This window comes from Nelumbo nucifera, chromosome 7, assembly GCF_055504915.1.
Source record: "Nelumbo nucifera cultivar China Antique chromosome 7, China Antique-T2T, whole genome shotgun sequence".
NCBI lineage: Eukaryota > Viridiplantae > Streptophyta > Magnoliopsida > Proteales > Nelumbonaceae > Nelumbo > Nelumbo nucifera.
Window position 1 is genome coordinate 17422406 of NC_142655.1, and position 22187 is coordinate 17444592.

General features: G+C 35.9%; 1 protein-coding gene and 1 pseudogene across 4 annotated transcripts; one reads left to right on the forward strand and one right to left on the reverse strand.

Annotated features, from left to right (window-relative positions):
- Positions 1–1043: 1043 nt before the first annotated feature.
- On the reverse strand, positions 1044–4620 carry TUB6 (beta-6 tubulin). Of its 4 annotated transcripts, none has more exons than XM_010273604.3 (4): positions 4471–4620; positions 3857–4254; positions 3111–3380; positions 1044–2112 (listed from the first exon to the last, which is right to left on the reverse strand). In XM_010273604.3, exons 2-4 carry the CDS (start codon positions 4248–4250, stop codon positions 1436–1438), a joined length of 1341 nt encoding a protein of 446 aa, XP_010271906.1. In that variant the 5' UTR covers positions 4251–4254; positions 4471–4620; the 3' UTR covers positions 1044–1435. The 4 variants fall into 4 exon arrangements, with proteins under 4 accessions (XP_010271906.1, XP_010271905.1, XP_088748583.1 ...); XM_010273603.3 differs by having other exon boundaries at positions 3857–4264; positions 4471–4616; XM_088892457.1 differs by having other exon boundaries at positions 3857–4370; positions 4471–4616.
- Positions 4621–15283: 10663 nt separating this feature from the next.
- Positions 15284–16691, forward strand: LOC148790231 (uncharacterized; annotated as a pseudogene).
- Positions 16692–22187: the final 5496 nt, after the last annotated feature.

A 22187-nucleotide genomic window follows, 5' to 3' on the forward strand; every position in this document is an offset into this window, starting at 1 on the left:
TAATTGGTTCAGGAGAGCCGGTCTAGGACCCCTTTATCCCCTGAACTGGTCAGACCCCCGATACACCCATTGTAGGGGTGTATCAAAAAGGTCTCGGAACAATACATATCAGTCAATACGGGCCGATACGTAATAATACTTTGTACCTTGATCCGGAGAGTCCATAAACAGAACATATCAGTCACAGGATTCTTCCATATTGACATAAATATCTGGAGTTATTGTCTACGGCGATTCCCTAACCTATATTTGGTTTGATAGAGAATAAGATAGAAACTGAAAGTTGAGGTCCTTAAGAAACTTCCTTTATAAACAATGCATTTCAAAAATGCAAAAATCCGGAGATTTCTCTCAACTATCTGTTTCTCGCTTTTTTTCAAACCAAACAGCCAGTTGACCCAATCAGGAAATCTTTTATCTACCATTGATATTTTGCCATTTAGAAAGTCTTTAACAAAATAAACCCAGGCCCTTATATCAATTTCATGTGCAAGAGACCAGCATCGGGACTTGTGATCCATCAAAGAGATGGGGTTTGACTTATATATTTCGGTTCGTGGGCCAGCTTCATGCGTAATATTAGGGGCCGAGCCCGTTAATGAAACGTCTGATACGCAATACAAATAGGGAGAAGGTGACTGGTTAAGGTTGGCCAGATCGCACCAATCACCATGGATGCTGTATGGCTATGGTTCGAGTAGTCAGCACTCTCTCACTACAAGCATATTTTGTTCCTGCAGGCAACATACAACACCAAAACCCTAATTACGTGGCAGCAAACTGTGTCGTTGGCCAAGAAATCCCTAAGAATATTCAATATCCACATGACTGGAGATCTTAATTGAGCGGCAGTAATGAATATGGCTCAGGTTGGCCCACTAACATATTGGCGAATCACCTAACCTAAGCCCAAAATTTGGGGCCTCAGATTTCCAAATGTAATTGCGACACCTTAACCAACCTAACCTCATCATTCAAACAAGTAACTATTTGGTTTGGGTTAGGCATAGCAAATCAAATAGAAGAACGAAGGAACAAAAATAGGCGCATAAACCAATTCTTACTAAATTGTAACAGAAACCAACAGTGATTGATAAAACATGGAGGACAAGAGACTTCGGGACAACGGAAAAGGTGCTTATACTACATACACTGAATAGAATATGCAATATAAAGGAACGAAAGTAACAAAACCTAGCATCTTTCAACATCCCATCAATTTTTCACTACACCAGAATCATTTCTGCTACATCTACTCATCCCAAGAGAAAGAAAAGTGCACAACTTTCCCAACTCTGGGACTTGTACTACTATCCCCATCATCACCAGCCCAATCAGATGGAAACCAAAAATTTTCAAGCACTTGAAAAAAGTAGTAGACATAACTAGCATCATTCAACATAAATCAAGTAGGTCTACATTAGTTGTTCCTTCTTCACATCTCCTGGATGCCTTCCTCATCCTCCTCATAATCACCTTCCTCATCAGCAGTGGCATCCTGGTATTGCTGGTACTCTGAGACAAGGTCATTCATGTTGCTTTCTGCTTCTGTGAACTCCATTTCATCCATTCCTTCACCAGTATACCAGTGCAAGAAAGCCTTTCTCCTGAACATAGCAGTGAACTGCTCACTCACCCTTCTGAACATCTCCTGGATGGAAGTGGAGTTTCCAATGAAGGTGGACGCCATTGACAGTCCCTTTGGTGGAATGTCACACACACTGGACTTGACATTGTTTGGGATCCACTCCACAAAGTAGGAAGAGTTCTTGTTTTGCACGTTGATCATTTGTTCATCCACTTCCTTGGTGCTCATTTTACCCCTGAACATAGCTGAGGCTGTAAGGTAGCGGCCATGACGTGGGTCAGCTGCACACATCATGTTCTTGGCATCCCACATCTGCTGTGTCAGCTCTGGTACTGTCAAGGCTCGGTATTGCTGGGAACCACGGGAGGTTAGAGGAGCAAATCCAACCATGAAGAAGTGGAGACGGGGGAATGGGATCAAATTCACTGCAAGCTTCCTCAGGTCAGAGTTCAGCTGACCTGGGAACCTGAGACAGCAGGTGACACCACTCATTGTCGCAGAGATCAAATGATTCAGATCGCCAACTGTGGAAAAACAAACAAATAAACGGGTGTCAATTATTGCAAGAAAGGAACCAAAAAATGGAACAAGTAAATATATACTCTAATAAACAGTAATGGCCTTGCACAGCACAACGGGACAGAGAGTTTGTAGACACCAGAAGTCAAATAGCCAATGGAATCCATTGAACACAACAAAAACCTCAAAAAAACAAGCTGTCTAGTGAACACAACAGGGGTAACACATCATTTCACATAAGCACATGGGGCACAATTATTAGAAGGGTCCACACCGCTCCATTTCCCTGTAGATGCATTATGTATTGTGAACAGATCTTATGTGACCCACTACTAATATTGCAAACATCAACATGGATCTGGAAAGGGCGGATCCATTCTCACAGCTTGCATGTCCAATGCCAATTATCTGGCGGCAAATAGGCACATAATATAGAAAAACGCACTACTCCATCTCCACATACATGTCTCATAACAGTTGGGAGGATGGAATAACATCCACCATAAACAGGTCAGATGTGCTCAAGGTATTGCACACAGAAAACCATATATCTTCTCTTTACCCCAATCTCCATGGGCATCCATAGATAAGGACAAAAATAAGAACAAGCGGGCTAGATGGTGACAACCTACCAAACCTAAAGATCCAGTCAAAAAGATTGCTAGCAGTCTCCACTCTGTGAGCCAATAATTCATAGTGGTTCAACCGAGATAAACAGTTAATGATTAAGCATGAAATTAATTACCTACCTGAAAACAAATACTTAAACGTGATATAAATCACAAAATTTAATATTAACTACAACAAATCATTAATTGAAACAAGGAGTATTCAGAAGAGCCAATATGGCATAAAAGCGCGATGGCATTAGAAGATAGACCTCATGTTTCGTTTTATGTTAACAAAGTTGAAAATAAACTAGATTTAAGTAACTAAATATGTAAGCAGGTAAAAAAATGTCTGAACTGCACAATTAAAATAATTTTGGGAAAAGCATACTTACAGCTAGGAGTAGTTAGCTTCAGAGTCCTAAAGCATATATCATACAAAGCTTCGTTATCAAGCACCATACACTCATCTGCATTTTCAACGAGCTGATGAACAGAAAGAGTGGCATTGTAGGGTTCAACAACTGTGTCTGAAACCTTTGGGGAGGGGAACACGGAAAACGTGAGCATCATCCGATCAGGGTACTCTTCCCTAATCTTCGAGATGAGCAAGGTACCCATTCCAGATCCAGTTCCTCCACCCAATGAGTGACACACTTGAAAACCTGAATAAAGGAGGACAGGAAAAAACAATAAGAACTTTTTAACTTAAAAAGTAAAATAGAAAATCAATAGAATCAAAGTTAAATGGTTGGAAATCAAAACAAAATTCCACCATAATTGAGTGCGAAAAATATAGAATTACATAAAAAAATTTAAAAAAAAAAAAACTGATTTTTGGCAAAGAAAAATAAACGGGAAACAAAGTTCTAGTGTTTTGGAGTCAGAGACTCAAATAAAAAATCATTGTCATTTGACAATTAGGTAAAAGCATTAAAAAATAGCAATTATACAACGCAGATTGGATATAAAACTTCAAATCTCAGAATCATCAGGAGTAGATGCCATCAACTGAGAAGTCAAAACATAAATTCAAAAGAAAACACGACGAGTCCACGCGAGCATGAACTAGATCCAAACCAGATAAAACACAATCAATGCGATAAAACCACAAAAGATCTGGACAAATAAGTAGTTATACCTTGAAGGCAATCACAGTTCTCAGCCTCCTTCCTCACAACATCAAGAACGGAATCAATTAGCTCCGCCCCTTCAGTGTAATGCCCCTTCGCCCAGTTATTTCCGGCACCAGATTGCCCAAAAACAAAGTTATCGGGGCGGAAGATCTGTCCGTAAGGACCCGTCCGTACACTGTCCATGGTTCCGGGCTCCAGATCCATGAGTACCGCACGGGGAACGAACCGCCCGCAGGAAGCCTCGTTGTAGTAAACATTGACACGCTCAAGTTGCAGATCGGACGTTCCGGTATACCTACCGGTAGGATCTATGCCGTGCTCATCGCAGACTACCTCCCAGAACTTCGATCCGATCTGGTTACCGCATTGCCCACCCTGAACGTGAAGGATTTCTCTCATCTTCCTTGAAATCACTAACAGAATTCCAAAAATTAGCAAAGGCAACTAACCAACTCTGATTGGAATCTACAGATTGAATGCTCTCTGCAACTGGCTAAACAGCCAAACTGTTTTATCAATCTAGAGATCAGATCCGCGATCAGAAATGTATTGTGAAGATTCAAATTTGGAAGTACAACAGAGGAGTTGAGAAAAATGAAGAGACAGATCAATGATTTACCTGTACCGAGCGACTAAACAAAATTTCCGGCGAGATGGCCGGAGCGTGGCGAGGCCGGGGGAGTAAGAAGAAAATTCGTGAATTTTCGGCAAGATTCCGACGATCGAGCGGGAGAAATACAGCTCGATCGGGGATGAAAAACGAGGAAGAATATGAACCCTAGAAATGTATATATAGGTGAGTGAAGGACAACTCAGTGAGATCCAATGGCCCCCATTCTTTCCCTCCTTTTTCTTGATCGCCGTTGGATGCCGTTGGATGGTAAATTGGGACGGCGTAGATGTTCTTTTGCCTGGCCGGAAAAACTGCTGTTTGTTTTCAAAATTTGAAGTCGAATGGCAAATATACCCTCCTGTAAATTGACTTACATGTCCTTAATTGGGTACTTGAAAGATCAGAATGTCCGCACAAAGAAATCTCTTTACGTTTGACGAAATGACGATGATTTCCAAGGATTGTCCGCGAATGACAAATGCACCCTATTCTTTTAAATTTTTAATTAGAATCTCGATTCAATGAGGTTAACGGTTAACCTCAGGTGAAAGATCGCTATCGCCTGTCGGAGGCAAAGCTTAACTTGTAACGGCAGGTTCTAATTGGCAACCGTGGACGGTTGCCTGGAACTCTGGCCTCTGCATCCTAACGTGGAAGGCCGGAACCAGCTGGCGCAAAGTGTCTGCAGCTCGGGCCAGACTCAACCAGCTGAATTCGAACAAACCGGCTGCGACTGAGTCGGGTTGCTTTTATGAAACTGGTTGGACCAGCGCCAGGGGAAGATTCATAATTGGTTTGGGCATCAATTGATGCCTTAGCCAACACAAGTACAAAATTCTTTTTTTAGTATCATTCAAATTAAAATAAAATTTTTAAAAATCATATTAATTAGGCAAATCTACATGTATAAAAGAAAGAGGAAAGAGGGGAGAGGTCAAGGTCCTCTCACCACATAGCTTATAGGTACTTCCTCTTCCTCCTCTCATTTGCATATTTATTTTTAAATTAAATCATTAAAAATCTCATGGGTTTTCATTGTCTCTCATAAAATTCATACTTATTATCTAATAACATCATTCTTAAATCTCTCTCTCTAACATTAATATTTAATGTTTGTAATATCTCCCCTCCCCATTAAAATCCTTATTTTCCTCTTAAATATCTCTTCATCCCCTTTATCTCTCTCTAATAAAGTAGGGGTATAATTTGATAGCTTGAGTTTAGGGGTGTAAACGAATCGAATTCGAATCAAATCAAGCAACACTTGAATTTGAATTCGATTAGAAAATTCGATATCCAACAGATATTGAAAATTAATATTCGAATTAAAATTCAATTAAATGTTCAAATATTTGATTTGATTCCATTAAAGCTCGACCAATTAATTATTTTAGGTAATTACTAAATATATAAAATAAATAGTTTATTTATATAAAGTATACAAATATATAAATTATTTATATACTTTAATTATTATATACATAAATTATATAAAACATTTAAATATTTTATATATTATATATAAGAATTAAATAATCGATCGAATTCGGATATTATCGAATTGAATCAGGTCATATTTGAATTCGAATCCAATTAGCTAATTGGTATGAATAGGATATCCAAATTCGATCGATTAGATATTCAAATCATCGCAATTCAATTCAATTATGTCGAATCTTGAATTCAAAATCAAATTTTCAAATACCATTGACACCCCTACTTGGGTTAGGTTAAGGGTCAACCTAAATGTGAACCTTAGCTTCGACCCAACGTAAAAAGACTCAAATTTTCCCACAAGTACATGGCATAACCCAATCTAAACAAATCATTGCTCCTTTCCTTGGGTTATCAAGTTTTCTACCTTTCTTTTTATTAATTTAATGTATTAAGGAAAATCTAAAGATCAATAACTAGAAAAGAAAAGGAAATTATTTTTTTCCACTATTCTACATATAAAAATATAGAAATATAAATCACTGTTATTTCATTTTTCTCCCTAGAAAAATATATTTTTAAACAGCATCCTATGCATCGCACAGGTCACCGCTAATATATGTATAATCAAATAAAATCCAGCAATGTTCAAATGCTATATGATTAATAGATTAATCATTCATTCAGATTCAACTGTGGATAAATGGATTTCTAGATTTGATTTAAATAAATTGAATTAAAATCCCAATTGGAGTAAATACAATTCATTTTTTTGGTAGAAAAATACAATCTATTTGAAGTCCTACATGACAGGCCTAGAGAGTCATATATTTGGACAGTCTAGATTCAAGATTAGGCACAAGGTCCTTAGATGTCAAAGAAATTGATTAGATCATCTAAGGAGATAGACCAATTGACCTATTTAGGAAACTTTATATGCTACATTATCTTACACATGCTAAAGTAGAAAGTGTAGGAACCTCTTTCCCCCACCCTACTCAACCTTGTTTTCTTAATTTCCTTGCATTTGTTTTGGGTGTAAATACATGTATAGTTGTATACCCGTTTGACAAGTTTATGAATATATATTGCTTTAATTTTATATTCCAACCAAACGATTTTTGTTATAATGAGTATAAACATGGATTCAAATATTGAAATCTACCATTTTTACATTGACCAACAACCAATGTAAAGTTTGTATCAATTTTTTTAATACAAACTTTGTTCTCATTTTGAGTACAAGCATGCCTAAGTTGTGATTTATTTTGGTAAAAAGTGAAATCATTCATTAATAGAACCCCTAGAAAGGGGAGTACAAAGATCATTAACAAAGGTCCTAAGTCGAGTATTGAGGATGCTAGGGAGAGGATGTAACCAGTACCCCTTTTGACAGTCCCGACTAGCCAAAAAATGCACTGTAGAGTTTCTAGTTCGTGAAATAAACGTACACCCAAAATAATTTAAACCATTTAGCTCACAAAAGATCTTAATGAATGGGGGGAAGCAGTCATTCACTAGGAGATGAGATCGCAGCTTCAAGAGGTTTATAGCCATTCTATAGTCGTTGTGGAGAAATATATTTGAGAAACCAAGAGATTTTGCGAGTTTTACACCCTAAAGGATAGCAGCCACTTCAAGTAGAGTGAGGGATATCTGAGGTCACCATACAGCTAGGATTTGACCTTCATCACTCCACATCAAAACACCATAACTTGCATAGGAATTTTGAGGGAAATTGTCGTCGGTCCATAAATAGGCAAAACTTGTGTGGGGAAGCTGGAGATGCAAATCCAAGCTTCTACTAATGATCTTTGAGGGGGCCAAGGCTTGACCCTAATCCCGGATTAGTAGAGATTCTTGGCAGATCATGTTAACATGAGCTTGAGTTAGAAGAGGGTCCTCCAGTTGGTTCTTAAATATCGAATTGTTTCTCCTAAGCCAAATATACAAAAGAACACATCAAAGGAAGATAAGAACAATTGAATCTCAGTAAACTTTGGATTTGGGAGAGAAGCCATTCCTTAAGGTGTAGTCCAGGATAGGGATCAATTCGGAGACCAAAATTTGATAATAGCCAAATGGGTTTTACTTGGGGGCAATAAAGTAAGGCATGCATAACTAATTCAGCCTCAGATGGCAAAGGGAGCAGTTAGGATCCTCAATTTGCAACCTACAAGCTAGGCGGCTTCTCACTGGAATTCCATCATTTAGACCTTTCTAGAGGAATACTACTTTTTGGGATCAAGGGTAGTTTCCAAATAAATTTCCACAACTTGATTTCCCGAGGGTTGATGCTTATGGATCTATTAGCTGAATTATCACAAAGAGACTTACCTACCCAATAGTGAATTCTCCATTTTTTGCAAAGGTCACTAGGTTTTGTCATTGCAATCTATTGAGGGAGTATAGATCTTAAGGATTTCTGAGGCTACATAAGTGAACAAGTCCCTAATTACTTGGGATTTTCAAGAGAGAGAGTTTTCATCTATTAGATCACTAACTTTGGAAACTGCGCATCCCACCAGCATAGGGATAGGGATTCTAAAACCTCTTAATGTAGGGATCCAAGGGTCACTCCACACATTCACTGATTTCCCATTTCATATTCTCCATAAGCTTCCTTTCTTAATTATTTCCCTGGCTTTAGATGTGGGTATTTCTCGCATTCTGGTTGGGAGTGATGCCCTCACTTTAATCAAATGTCTGTTGGTGGATTCGTTGCATCCACCGTGGTCTATTAACGTCTTAGTCACTAACAGCAAACAACTATTGTGTTGCTTCTCAAGTTACTCAGTTTATAACATTCCTAGAAGAGCTAACATGGCTACACATAAATTGGCTAAATTTGCTATTACTTGTACAAGAGTTAAAACTTGGTCTCAAGTACCTGATTTCCTCTTCAATACTATTGTACAAGAGATGTAAACTGAGTTTGTTGATGAATGAATTTGCCCTAAGGGGCCTTCTAAAAAAAACCCAAGAAGACCAGTTTGGGATTTTGGCAAAAATAAAGGTATCTCTGTAGTAGTATTTTGCCTCAAGCATTTGAGCTAGGAGGGAATCTGAGTTATACAGGATTCTCTAAGCTTGCTTGGTCAGTAAAGCCATATTGAAAGCATATGGGTCTCTTAAGCCTAAACCTCCAATAGACTTGTTTTTACAGAGTGTGTCCCACTTTAACTAGTGGAATTTTTTTCTTCTGATTGGTATCACCCCAATAGAAGCCTCTCTAGAGCTTTGAGATATTGTCACAAAGGCTCTTGGAGATCTGGAAGCAAGACATGGCAAATACAGGTAGAGAGGAGGATATAGATTTAATTAGCACTTCTCTACCAGTAGGGGAGAGGGTTTGGTTTTTCCAACCTCTAACTCTATTATCCACCCTGTCAGAGATAAAACCAAATGTGCTTTGTTTTGATCTTTGTATTTCTAAAGGCAACCCCAAATTTAGGCACCTAAACATGAGTCTTTGCAACTCTCATGAGTGTTCTTACTGAAATAAACTTCAAACTTTTGGAGGTTAATTTTTTGCCCCGAGGCCCTTTCATAGAGCTCAAGTGAGTGAAGGATTTCTTTTATCTATTAAAGGCTTGCTCTTGAGAAGAGAAAGCTATCATCAACAAAGAGGAAGTGTGTGATGGAGGGGGAATATTTGTTAACCTTAATTCTGAAGATTTTCTTGCTAGTTGCTTTCTTGGTTAGAGTAGCTGAAAGAGCTTCAAAACCTTCATGGGCCAGGAGAATGTTGTCTGAGATCTGTCTAGTAGACATAAAGGCACTTTGGTTTAGGCTAATAAAGTTATCAAGAACCGTCTTTAGTCTATTTGCCAGGGACCTTTGCAATGATTTTGTAGGGAATATTATAGAGACTGATTGGTTGATACTGGGAAGCAGTTTCAAGGTTATTTGTCTTTGGGATGAGGGCGATGAGAATATTATTGAGCTCCTTCAGCATTTTACCTATCTTAAAGAACTCATGCACTGTCCCCATAACATCTTTACCAACAATTCCCCAATACCTTTGATAGAAAAAGTTAGGAAGACCATCTGGGTTGGGGGCTTTGGAGGGAGCCTTTTGGTTTGAAGCTGTCAGGATTTCATCATTAGTGATAGGCTACTCAAGGAGGTGCCTCTCTTCCTCGGAGGTTGGACAAAGATGTTGGAGATGATCTCATCAATGTCTTTTGAGCCACTAGTGGTAAACAGGTTTTTGAAAAAAGTCATGGAAGTGATTAACAATGTCTTCTTGCTCTCTATACCAATTTCCCCTCTCATCCTTAACATGAATGAAGTTTATCTTTCTAATGATAGTGGAGTTATGGAAAAAATTAGTATTTTTGTCACCCTAATTTAACCAGCTAATTATGGATTTCTACTACTAGTGAGTCTCTTCTCTTTGGCTTTTCGTAGTGAATCCTTGGCTTTTTGAATGATAAAAGATATATCCCCAAAGACAGTGTGGTTCCACTTCTTCATTTCAGGGCCTAGGATTTTGACTCTTTTTGCAAGGCCAAATGTTCTAGAACCTTCTTGGGGGTTAATCCATATTGACGTAACCATCTCTTCACAGTCAAGGTGTGAACACTAGTTTGCATTGAACCTAAAAGGTTTAGGAGACCAATTTCTTTTGAAGTTAGTGTTAAGCATAATTGGATTATGATTAGATTTTGAATTAGGGAAATGGGTAACTACTGCATTTTCAAATTTTAGTCCAATTTGGGTTAGCATAATCTTTCTCTAACTAGGACACCATTCCATACTCTTTTCCACATAAACGGATAGCCTTGGAAACCCAGGTCATGAAGACAACGAGTCCAAAAAAGTGTGGGCTTCCCTAATAGACCTTTCAGTGGGAGCTCTCCCTCCTTTATCATCTTTGCTAGCAATGAAGTTCTAGTCCCTTATACAAACCCACGGACTTTGGATTGTACCTGCCCAACTCCGCATTTGATCAAAGAAAGAAGTCCTTTGTATCTGATCTTGACCCTCATACATAAATGATCCAAACCACTCAAATCCATCCTAGTTTTTAATCAAGACATTGATACAATGGTTTGAGAATCTGAAAACAGTTAGATCGATTTGGGGATTCCAGGCTAGTAGAAGACCTCCAGATCTACCACAGACATCAACCCCATCGAACATCCTTTTTCTAAGAAAACCATAGTTTTTTTATTGTTGAGGCAAGATCTAAAAGAGTTTCAGAATGGAAAATAATGCCAGGATTGTGTTTCTGGGAGAGATTTTTCAATAGACAAGCTGCACAAGGATCTCTCATTCCTCTGCAGTTCTAGCTTAAAAGCCTCATTGATCTCAATGGGGCTGTTGAGGGACAACCTCCCTAACCCATGAACCATTAGGTGCTTGATGTGTTGGACCGTAGCCAAAGTTGTAGAAAAAATACAGAGATCTGGACCGGTGCCATCATTCTAAAAGCCGATACATTTAGGGTTCATAGAATGCTTCAACCAGTGGCACTTAGCCATATTGTTTTTATTTTTCTTCTTTGAAATCCCACCTTGTTTTGAGAAAGTCTTTACAAAGGTGATTCCTTCTATTTCCTTCACTGAGTGTGTAGCCAACCTCTTTTTTCTTTTCTTTTTTTTTGCGATGCATAAAAAATGGTTACTATGGTGATCAAAGCTAAAAATAAAAAAGGCGGAGGGGTGGGAAGGACTAGATACCTATAAGATTGTTAACAAGTAATCTGATATGGAGAGCTTTTCAGATGAGCACTCTGCAATGACAAAGCTGACTTGCTTGATTTTTTTTGGATCCTGCTACTGCACCTTTGAATCACTAGTAGAGAAAGAAAGAGAGCGTTTAGTGCGAGTAGCATCCTTCGGATTTGCACCACTCTTGCATGATCATTCCATTCTATGTGTTTGGCCATCTATTTTAATCGGACTCAAACTGTCATCAAAGATAGATTTTAGGATTTCTTGTTGCCCCAAAGAACTGTTAATCTCAATACAAGGAGTGGGCTCTTTTGTAGCTAGGAGAGGATTGGCTTGTTCAGTGTCATTGTTTGCTTTTTTAGAAGAGGGATAAGGGTTTCCTAGAGTAGATGGCCCAATCTCCTTCTCAGAATTCTTGAGGAAAATCAACTACGCTACTCGATGTTTCTCTAAACTTGAAAGAGGCCTGACTTCCTTGTCTGCCTTCTGGACACAAACATTGGGAATGGTAAGGCTCACCTTTTATGGGCAGTCTATTTGGCAACAATTGCCTATAACTTGGGTAGCTTTAGCTGGGCCCACCTCTGTATTGGCTTTAGTGGTCAAACCGCAACCAACGTCTTAAGAACTTCTGACCAGCAAGATTTCCATTAGCGATGGCCAACTAATTCTCCTCCCCTTAATGAGATTCTGAAAATCATTAGTGGAGTTGATTAGGTTGTTCCTTCCCCTATTAGGGCCCATTTGGCGTGTCTTTTTGGGAAGATCCTCTGGTAGCTTTGATAGTCAAAACACACATTGAGCTTTTGCATGAAAATCTAAGCAGCCTGAAGCACGTTTGGCAGACGCACGTCTTTTCATGCATCTTTCTATGCGAGAATAAACTATGAAAGACGCAAAAAGTTTCATTTGGAGCTTCCCAAAATCAGCCCAAAATGGATTTTTCGCGTCTTTTCGGTATTTCGTCTTTTGGCGGCTTGATCTTCTATGCACCAAAAGGAAATAGACCAAGAAATAGACCAAAAATTGGTCTTCTCGGCTTATAAACAACCGAAATACCACACGAAAAAATGTGCCAAATGCAGCCTTAGTCTTCCAGTCTCTGGACATATAGAAGTCATACTCCTTCGGTGAGATCAATGAGGATGGTGCAAGTATCCATGGCCCATAAGATCCTGGACCCGGTTGTGACGTTGGCTCAAAAAGAAATGGGATACCCTATTGAAAGTTAAACCAATGTTTTGTTACATTTTTCATCACTCCGGTAACTCCCATTGAAATAGGCTTGGATATATCAACATCCACTTGGATATGTAGGGAATGGGCCCCAATGGTTTTTGTTTTCCATTTCTTCGAGGGGGGTACCCATTACTTGAGCGATTTGTCTTCTTGTTTTGAAATTCATACAGTTGACAAGCAAATCAAGTATATGGATCCAGAAATGGAACTTATTGAATTGGAGTTGGGTTACCGGGATATCAGGGTTCCATTCCTTCAGAATAAGGGGATTTGATCAACATGACTTCTTCAGAATGGTTGTGGATTGTGAAGCTCTTTAGGGTAGTCCAGGATGCATGAATAGCTTTTTTGACCCCCACTAGGTTCAAACCTTTGTTGGCTATGAGTTTATCGAATAGACAAAGCTTGGTCTTGTCCTCCTCCTAGAAGTTGTATCTGAGCTGGAAAAGCAAGATTTTTTTTCTATCATATTTCCCAACTCATTCACGAACAAGTCTGAATCGCAAGAATTCATGTTGAGGGGAAAGGGGCGGTGGAGAGTGGAAGATAGAAGTGGGAGAAAGCCCACCATTTCCGGAAGGCCTCTCCTATGTATGTATTGAACTGCCATTTGCACCACCAACAAATACAACCTAAGGCTCAGTTGTGGAAGAATATAAATATAAATATGTAAGTGCAAAACATTTGTGTATTTGTACTCTTCCCAAGCTGAGCCTTTGAGGGGAAAAAAAAAAAAGCTGAGTCCAATGTTTTGTTTAGTTTAGTGCAAATACAAGTAGATATATATATATATATTTGTATTTACACTCTTCCCAAACATAACTTAATTGATCATAGGACTATGTGGGACTCTTTCACCCATCTCGTCTTGTTCAAGGCTTTGAAGGTACGTATATTTCACATACAATAACTGTTTTTCATTTATATAAAATATAACATAATACAATATGTGTTAGTTTTTTATAATTTTGCTCCTACTTAAAGTCTGAAGATAGCCAACTAACCCAACCATCTTTAGTGTATACTTATTGACTTCATGTCCAAGACATACAAGCTAAACTAAAGTATTTTAATAGCATGTCAATGTTTGCAAACAGTATTTATATCAAAATACTTTAAAATTTAAAAAAGTACAGTAATTAAAAATCTTTCAAAACCTAAATGCCATTTCATTCTTTTACCTTTTTATTTTTACTCACACTAATGCATGGCATGTGCCCTTCCATTATGGCTAAAAAATGACAATCCTTTTATTATATAGAAATTTTAGGAAAAACAAAAACAAATTGGGTCATTTAGTTTGTAGTCGGAATTGAAATCGAAATCAAAATCCTTCACAATCAAAATCGAGATGATCTATTCCCATAATCTGTTTGGTTCAAACAGGAAAGGGAATGGAAATTGGAATCAGCAAGAATGGGATTTCATCCCAAGAGAGGGGCAGGGAATTGCCATTCCCTCAAATGGGAGAATGCCATTTCAGCAAGAATGGGAATGAGATTTCGATTTTGCTCAACCAAATAGTTGGAATTGAAATAACCCATTCCCATGGGATTTCGATTGTGCTCAACCAAACAGTTGGAATTGGAATAACCCATTCTCATTCCGATTCCAGACCCTATTCCTGCAAACCAAACGGGGCCTATTAATTTGGGAGCCTAAAAAGTTTTAAGCTAGTTGCCTCTTTAACTACATCCAAATTGTTTGTCATTGAACCATGACTATTTGACAACAAGTTTTTAACCAAAAAGAAGATAGTAACCAAAGACCAAAAAAGGTTCTACCCAAGCATGAATGGGATGTAGATGTCTTAGGTAATCGGTCCAAATTTGGATACAACTGGGTTAGGGTTGGGCCAACCCAAATTTAACCCAATAAAAATAATAAATAGGTGAGTTGGGTTAACAATTGGATCAAGGTTAGGGTTTCTAAACAAAAAACAACCTGTCATAAATTGGGCAATTTAATTGACCCAACCCCCCAACACAATGTAATTATACTTGTAACCATATATGCTTGTTCATTATGTGCTAATCTTGTATGTAAGTACGTTAGAATGATGATAAAATGTGGTTTATTATAATAAAATACTATAACATGGTTTTATGTATCATATTAATTTGTGAAAATTCCCAATAGTTACCCTCTACTTTAGGTCGAGTGCCAATTTAGTATCCAAACTTTAAAATGCGACAATCTAATACTCGAACTTTCATTTTGCGACAATCTAGCACCTACCGTTAATGGATTGTCAGTTATGTATATCATGTGCGATTTAAGAATTTTGAAAACGTCAAAATTACCCTTACAGAATACATTGTTCATACACACACACATTCAAGACAAAATCTACCGCTAACAACACTCACTCAACTCCACCCACCTATCCATACACACACACACACACACACACACACACACACACACACACACACACACCCTTTTGCAATCCCTGCGTCTCCCAAATGGTGAAGTTGTCGATGTTGTCGCCTTCGTCGTCAGCTATTAGAATAGAAGACTACAAGCACAGTCCCGTCCACTATGTCGTTGCACTTGGAGACCATACCACCCTCTCCTGACTCCTCTCTTCCCTTCCATCACTGGATGATCCCTCCCAAATTCACACCGAGTTAGACTCGCTTGCCCATGAAAGAGTAGCCGACCAAATCTCTTCCATCCTCGACCGCCACGATGTTCCTCATCGTGAAACCCCTCTCCACCTCACTATCCGTCTTAATGACTCTTTTACCGCTCGTACACTTGTTGTTGTTAGTGCCAATTTCTCCTTTTAGAATGCCTCTAGATGGAACCCCTTACAGGAAGCGGTGTGTCTCTATAGCTAGGGGTGGATTCGTGCCGAGCCAAGCCAAATAGTACGAGGCTCAAGCGGCTTGAGACTGTTCTATTAGGCTCAAGCTTGATCTCGAGCTTGGTTCGAGCCAGAACCTTGAGCTCGAGCTTGGCTTGAGTCAAAAATTCATAAGCTCAAGCTCAGCCCGGCTCGAGCTCGATTTTGAGAAAAAATGTTTTACAAAAATAAAAAATTATATATAAAATATTTTTTATTTGGTATTTAAAATTAACAATTATAGTGATTAATAATTAGAATATTTTATTGCATATATATATTATTTTCTATAATTTTATTATATATATTCAAGCCAGCTCGCGAGCTTTACAAGCTGAGCTCTAATAGGCTCGAGCTTGGCTCGTTTCATAATCAAGCCAGTGAATTGGGCTCAAGCTCGGCTCGAAGCTCGATTAAAACCGAGCTGAGCTAAGCTTTTCACGAGCTGAGCTCGAGCAACTCGTGAAAAGCTCGGCTTGTTGCCACCCTTAGCCGTAGCTCCCAGATCGCTCTCACTTTGCTCCGCCTCCACCACCGTTCTGCCTTCACCGCCTCACCTCGTTGTCGTTCCTTGAGAAATGCGAGACTTTTACATGGAGATCTCATTTCACTTCAAGAGCCCCATTGTCCCCTTCGTCGGCAAGATCACTCCTTTGAACACTTATAAGATTTGGAAGCGTGATGGCAATCTTTGTACCGACACTTCTCTCATCGGATTCGATGGTTTGAAGATACAACGGGTTGATCAGAGCTTTTTGTTCCTTGGAGATGGCGACCGAGATTTTGGTGTCCCCTCTGGCTCTTTACTAGTACTCAATCGCGATAAGTGGAAGATATTCTACGCCTTTGAAAATGTTGGTACTCCAATGTCAGAGGCCGATGTTGGCAGATTATGTTCGTAGACGAGTGTTTGCCGCTCTAGCATGGACTTTACCAAGGTTGAGCTGGTAGGGAAAACGAACTGGAGAAGGCAAGAGAGAACAGAGACCATTGGAGAGTGGAAAGCCAAGGTCTACGAACAATGATGGTGAACAATGGCGATGAACAGTGTTCATAGATCGGAATAGTGGCGGTGAACTTTTGTTTAGTTCTGACTCTATGAACACTGGTTTTCTTTCTTTGGTTTTCTCCTATGGCTGGAAACAATGGCGGTGTTTAAGGAAGGAAACGATGAACAGTAAAAAATTAGATGAAACTTAAGGGGCATTTATGTCTTTTTCCATAACACTTAACGGTAATTTAACGCCAAGTACTAGATTGTCACATTTTAAAGTTCAGGTACTAAATTGGCACTCGACCTAAAGTACAGGGTACTTATCGGGAATTTTCCCTATTAATTTATATCCTATATATGAGGTTGATTGAATATGATAATGCGTATTGGATGTCTGTATTAAACTTGGAAGCTAAATTTTTAGGCTGTATTTGGTTTGAAGGAAAAAGTAGTGAAAGGTAGGGAAACCTTTACAAACCTTGTATGGGTTTCCCTACCTTTTCCTTCCTTTCCCTACCTTTTCCTTCAAACCAAACATAGCCTATGCAACCATTGGATTAGCCGATTAGGGTTAAGAAATCTTGGGTTGAAAGATAGTTTTGGGTTTATGTGTTATTTTTTTTCCCATTATTCCTATCTCTTTTTGCTGGGAAAACTTCCGAGCAAGGTAGAGAGGAGGTCACTTGATAACTTACTCAATTGTTAATTTAGTTGTAGTTAAATGAATAAAATAGCCATAAAATGGAATATTTAGGGGTAAAGTAGGCATTCACTCTTGTCATTAAGCATTTGAATAACTAATTCCTACTTAATTGCATATTCACTAAAGTTGTGTTTGTTTAAAGTGCAAATCTGAACCTGATACAAATTTTGAATCGAATTCATTTTCACATCCATTTGTAACAAAAGTAAACCAGAACATTTACACCCAACTTATTTGCATTCTCATGCCTTTGCACCAATGCAAATGAAATGAAATATGCACTGCAAATAAACTGAGCAAAAGAGAAACTGATAAATAATTCAGTTTTGCCAATTTAACCATTAAGAGAACCCTAAAAACATTAAGCAATATGATGAAAAGATGTTAGACCAATTGTTGGAGTCTCAAATTTAGTTTAGCATATCCTTATAGTGACAATCATATTTTAAAGTAGCTGACACATCAAAATCAAACAAGCTTGTCCTACTCTTTTGTAGACATGTGCTACCATTTCAAACAGTCCATAAGAAAAGATTGATGACTTTGGCTGCATTGCCAAAGTTTGCCGAGAAGAAGCAACAAAGAGCCAAAGCCTGCTTATCATTGTACCTAAGAGAAGGGGCTTTTGAGGAACATGGTCCGCAAAGAAAAAAAAAGGATATACAGGGTTTTAAGGGTCCATTTGGTTTGTAACCGGAATCAGAATATTCAATTCTCATAGTCTGTTTGATTCAGACAGGAATGGAATGAGATTTCATTCCCAAGGGAGGGGCAGGGAATGACCATTCTCTCAAATGGGGGAATGTCATTCTAGCAAAAATAGAAATGGGATTCCGATTTCGTTCAATTAAACAGTTGGAATTGAAATAGCTCATTCCGATTCCGATTTCAGACCCCAATTCCCCCGAACCAAACGGGCCTAAGTTTCATACAATTACACCATCCAATAGATTACCATACTTTGAATATGACACCTTACTAAACACCAGCTCCTGTAGGAATTCTGTTTTACACTTTTCCTTGTTAGTTACCCACTTCCATCAGACTTCTCACTTAGCTCCTTGTATTTTGTGTTATTTTGTATGTATTTGTATTATATATATTTGTATTTATACTCCTTCCAAACCAAGTTTTATGGACAAAAAAATACTGCAATTTATGGTTTAAATTTCTTTCTATAGAAAACCACCTGTAACTATTATTAAACTATAAAGAGACATAATGGACGTTCAAAGTAAAATCCCATTTTCATTTGCATGCAACCAAAATTTAACTTTATGAATGTTATTATAAGGGAAAATCTATGGTTTCCGAAAGACATGATACTGGAAGGGCTTTGATTCTTCCTACATTCCTTTATCCTAAAGTGCATAAAAGGCATATTCCTTTCCCAACCTTTTATTTCAAAGCAAATACAGCTTAAAATTTTACGGGTTCGATTATGATATGGAAAAGATATGTATCAAAAAAACAATAGACCAATAAATTGGAATCAAAAACGTGATAGCGAATCAAGTGTCATTTATTAAAATTCATGGGTGGGCTTTGATTAGTCAAAACTCTTTTTATATCATAACTTTCTCATATCATAGATTTTTCCAAATTTTACATTTATATATATATATATATATATAATAAAATTAGACGGTCTATGTCAGTAGCCCTCTCCTTTCATTTCAAACCAAACACTTCCAATGTGTCTCATGCCCACATCTTTACAACAGACTTCAAAAAAGCTCTTCTTTACAAGAAAACAAACTATTCTTACAGACATTCTATCAAGTTTGTATTCTGGACTCTCCTGCTCATCAGGTTTGTTTCATTTTTTTTTCTCTGAAAGACTGAGTTATCCTACTTTTAACTACCTTCTTACATACGTGCCAAACTTTTGGATTCGTCCATTGTTGTGCAATGTATTTCAATCAGCCCTCTACTTGCCCCGACGTCATTAAGAGTGTATCCAACATTCAAGAAACATCTCAGCGTCAATTTACTCCTTCCCGTTTGCTTGCTCATTCAAGTTATGCATTAGATTTTTTTATTTTTTTGCATTTAAAACATATTGGTGATTGCTGTAGATGGTTGGTGAAGAAACCATGAAAAAAATGGTGAAAAAACTTCTACACCTGCCACTTATAACAGATTGATTTTTCACATTTATCTCTTTTATTTCTAGATTTTTCATTGAAATATGTTGGAAAGGATAACAAAACAATTATCTAATAGGTAAAAAAAGTATATTAAAAAGAAAAAAATTGAAAAAAACAAAAAAATAGCATCCTGGCGAAGAAGATGGTTGAAACGGGTCCTTCATGACCTAATTTCAACACACGGGTTACGTGTACCGTGTAGCCACGGTTCAACCCAAACCGTGCACCACACGGTTTTCAATAAAATAAAATAAATATTTATTAATATAATTAAAGTCTTAATAAATATTTATTTTCTATATATAAAATCTATAATTAAGTATTTTTAATAATTATAGTAAATAGACTATTTTACAGTATTTCAATAAATACAGAATTTGTAATTACCAATATTTTTAATTAACTGTATTTAATTATTACAGTACTTTTTTTATAATTAACAGTATCTTTAATAATTACTGAGTTAACAGTATTAACTATACTTTTTAATTAAAAAAATATTGTTCATAATGACAGTATTATTAATTATTAAAATACTGAATTGATTATTTAATAGTATTTTTAATTAATATAGTACTTTTAATAATTACAGTATTTAATTATAATTAACAGTAATTATTTTGTATAATTAATTAATAGTTTTTTAAATTGCTAATTAATAGTCCTTTTATTAATTAACAGTATTAACCATATTTATTAAAAATAATGAATTTATAAATTAGCAATATTTTTAATAATTATATTATTTTTTTATATAATTATCAATTTTTATTCAAAGACAGTACTAAACAATGTATTTATTAATTAATAGAATGTAAGCTATAATTTATTAAAAAAATAGTATTAACAATTACAGTCTTTATTAATAAATAGTAATTAAATAATTACAGCATTATATTAATTAACAGTATTAAATATACTTTTAATTTATACAGTATTTTTAATATTTACTGTATTATTAATTAATTAAAATTAATTATTAAAATACTAAATTCATTAACTAGTAGTATTTTTAATAATTATAGTATTAATAATTAGCCATATTTTACAGTAATTTCAATAATTGCAGTATTATTAATTACAATATTTATTAATTAATTGTGTTTGTTCAAATAATGTATTTATTAAAAATATTAATATTTTTTATTAATTCATTAATTATTAGTTTTAAATTGTTAATTAATGTAAATTATAATTTAAAATGTATTTTAAATATTATTTAAATTATATTTGAAACTGAAAGTAAACTAAATATTAAAAGCAATTATATTTAAAATATTTATTGAAATATAATTTAAGATATAAGTAGCAGAAAATTACATTTAATGAACATAAACTAACCAAGGAAATTATCTAAGAAATTACCAAAAATGGGTTAACATGGTTTCCAATAAATATGATAAATTGTCAAAAATTTAAATATATAACCATTAAAATTACTTTTTGAGAGAAGCTACTTACCTATTTTCTCAAAATTTTGCATTTTTTCTATTCTCTTTTGTTTTAAAATATAAAAAATAATCATTGCTTATATTGATTAGATTAATAAAGTTGCACACTATTAGGAAGGGACCTTTGGGTTTTTCAAGGCCCTCTTATTTTAATGCATTTTATTATTACATTTTAGAAAGACATTTAAGAGAGAGAGAGAGAGAGGTGGAGGAGGAGGGAGGGAGTAGTAATAATAATTATAATATTCTAAATAATTAACAGCATTAATCGTATTTATTAATTAATATAATGTAAGTTATAATTTATTAAAAAACAGTAATTAAATAATTACAGTATTATTAATTAATTAAAAGTATTTGTTAAAATACTGAATTCATTAATTAATAGTATTTTTAATTAATGTATTACATTTAATAATTACAGTATTTGAATTAATTAGCATTATTTATTAAAAATAATGTATTTTTATTAACAATATTAATAATTAGCCGTATTTTACAGTATCGTCAATAAATGCAGTATTATTAATTACGGTATTTATTAATTAACGGTGTTTATTAAAATGATGTATTTATTAAAAAATAATAATATTTTTTATTAATTCATTAAGTAATAGTTTTTAAATTGTTAATTAATGTATGTTATAATTTAAATTTTATTTGAAACTATAAGTAAACTAAATTTTAAACTGTAATTAAAAGTAAATATATTTAAAATATTTATTTAAATATAATTTAAGCTATAAATAGCAAAAATTTACATTTAATGAACAGAAATTAACCAAGAAAATAACAAAAAATTAAGTATCGATAATTTTGTCTTAATTACCAAAAATTATCCAAGAAATTACTAAAACTGGATTAACATGATTTCCAATAAATATGCTAAACTACTGAAACTTAAAAAAAAAATATAACCATTAAAATTACTTTTTAAAAACATGTAGTAATTATCAATAATCTTCAAGACATAAATGTAATTAATTCCCCACTAGTCTTCCATGTATATTCCCAGAGACAACGAGAGCTATGCTCACCAGATGAACAGTTTTGCTTAGAGAGGGGGACCCATCCAGTATATAATAGGGATGCATGCACAAATTTCTGGCATCTATTATTTTCTGCACTGCTGCTACCATATGTATATTTGTTCACTTAGGTTGACATTACAGTGTATATTTGTTCACTAGCTTCTAAAAGCCACCAAACGAGCCATTGGATTT

What these genes read in the sequence shown, in the direction of transcription:
- TUB6 (XM_010273604.3), bottom strand. Translation starts at nt 4,250, where the DNA reads ATGAGAGAAATCCTTCACGTTCAGGGTGGGCAATGCGGTAACCAGATC. An exon ending in GAACTGTGATTGCCTTCAAG is followed by an intron (nt 3,381 to 3,856) that starts GTATAACTACTT and finishes TCCTTTATTCAG; the next exon opens with GTTTTCAAGTGTGTCACTCA. An exon ending in GAAGCTAACTACTCCTAGCT is followed by an intron (nt 2,113 to 3,110) that starts GTAAGTATGCTT and finishes GTTTTTCCACAG; the next exon opens with TTGGCGATCTGAATCATTTG.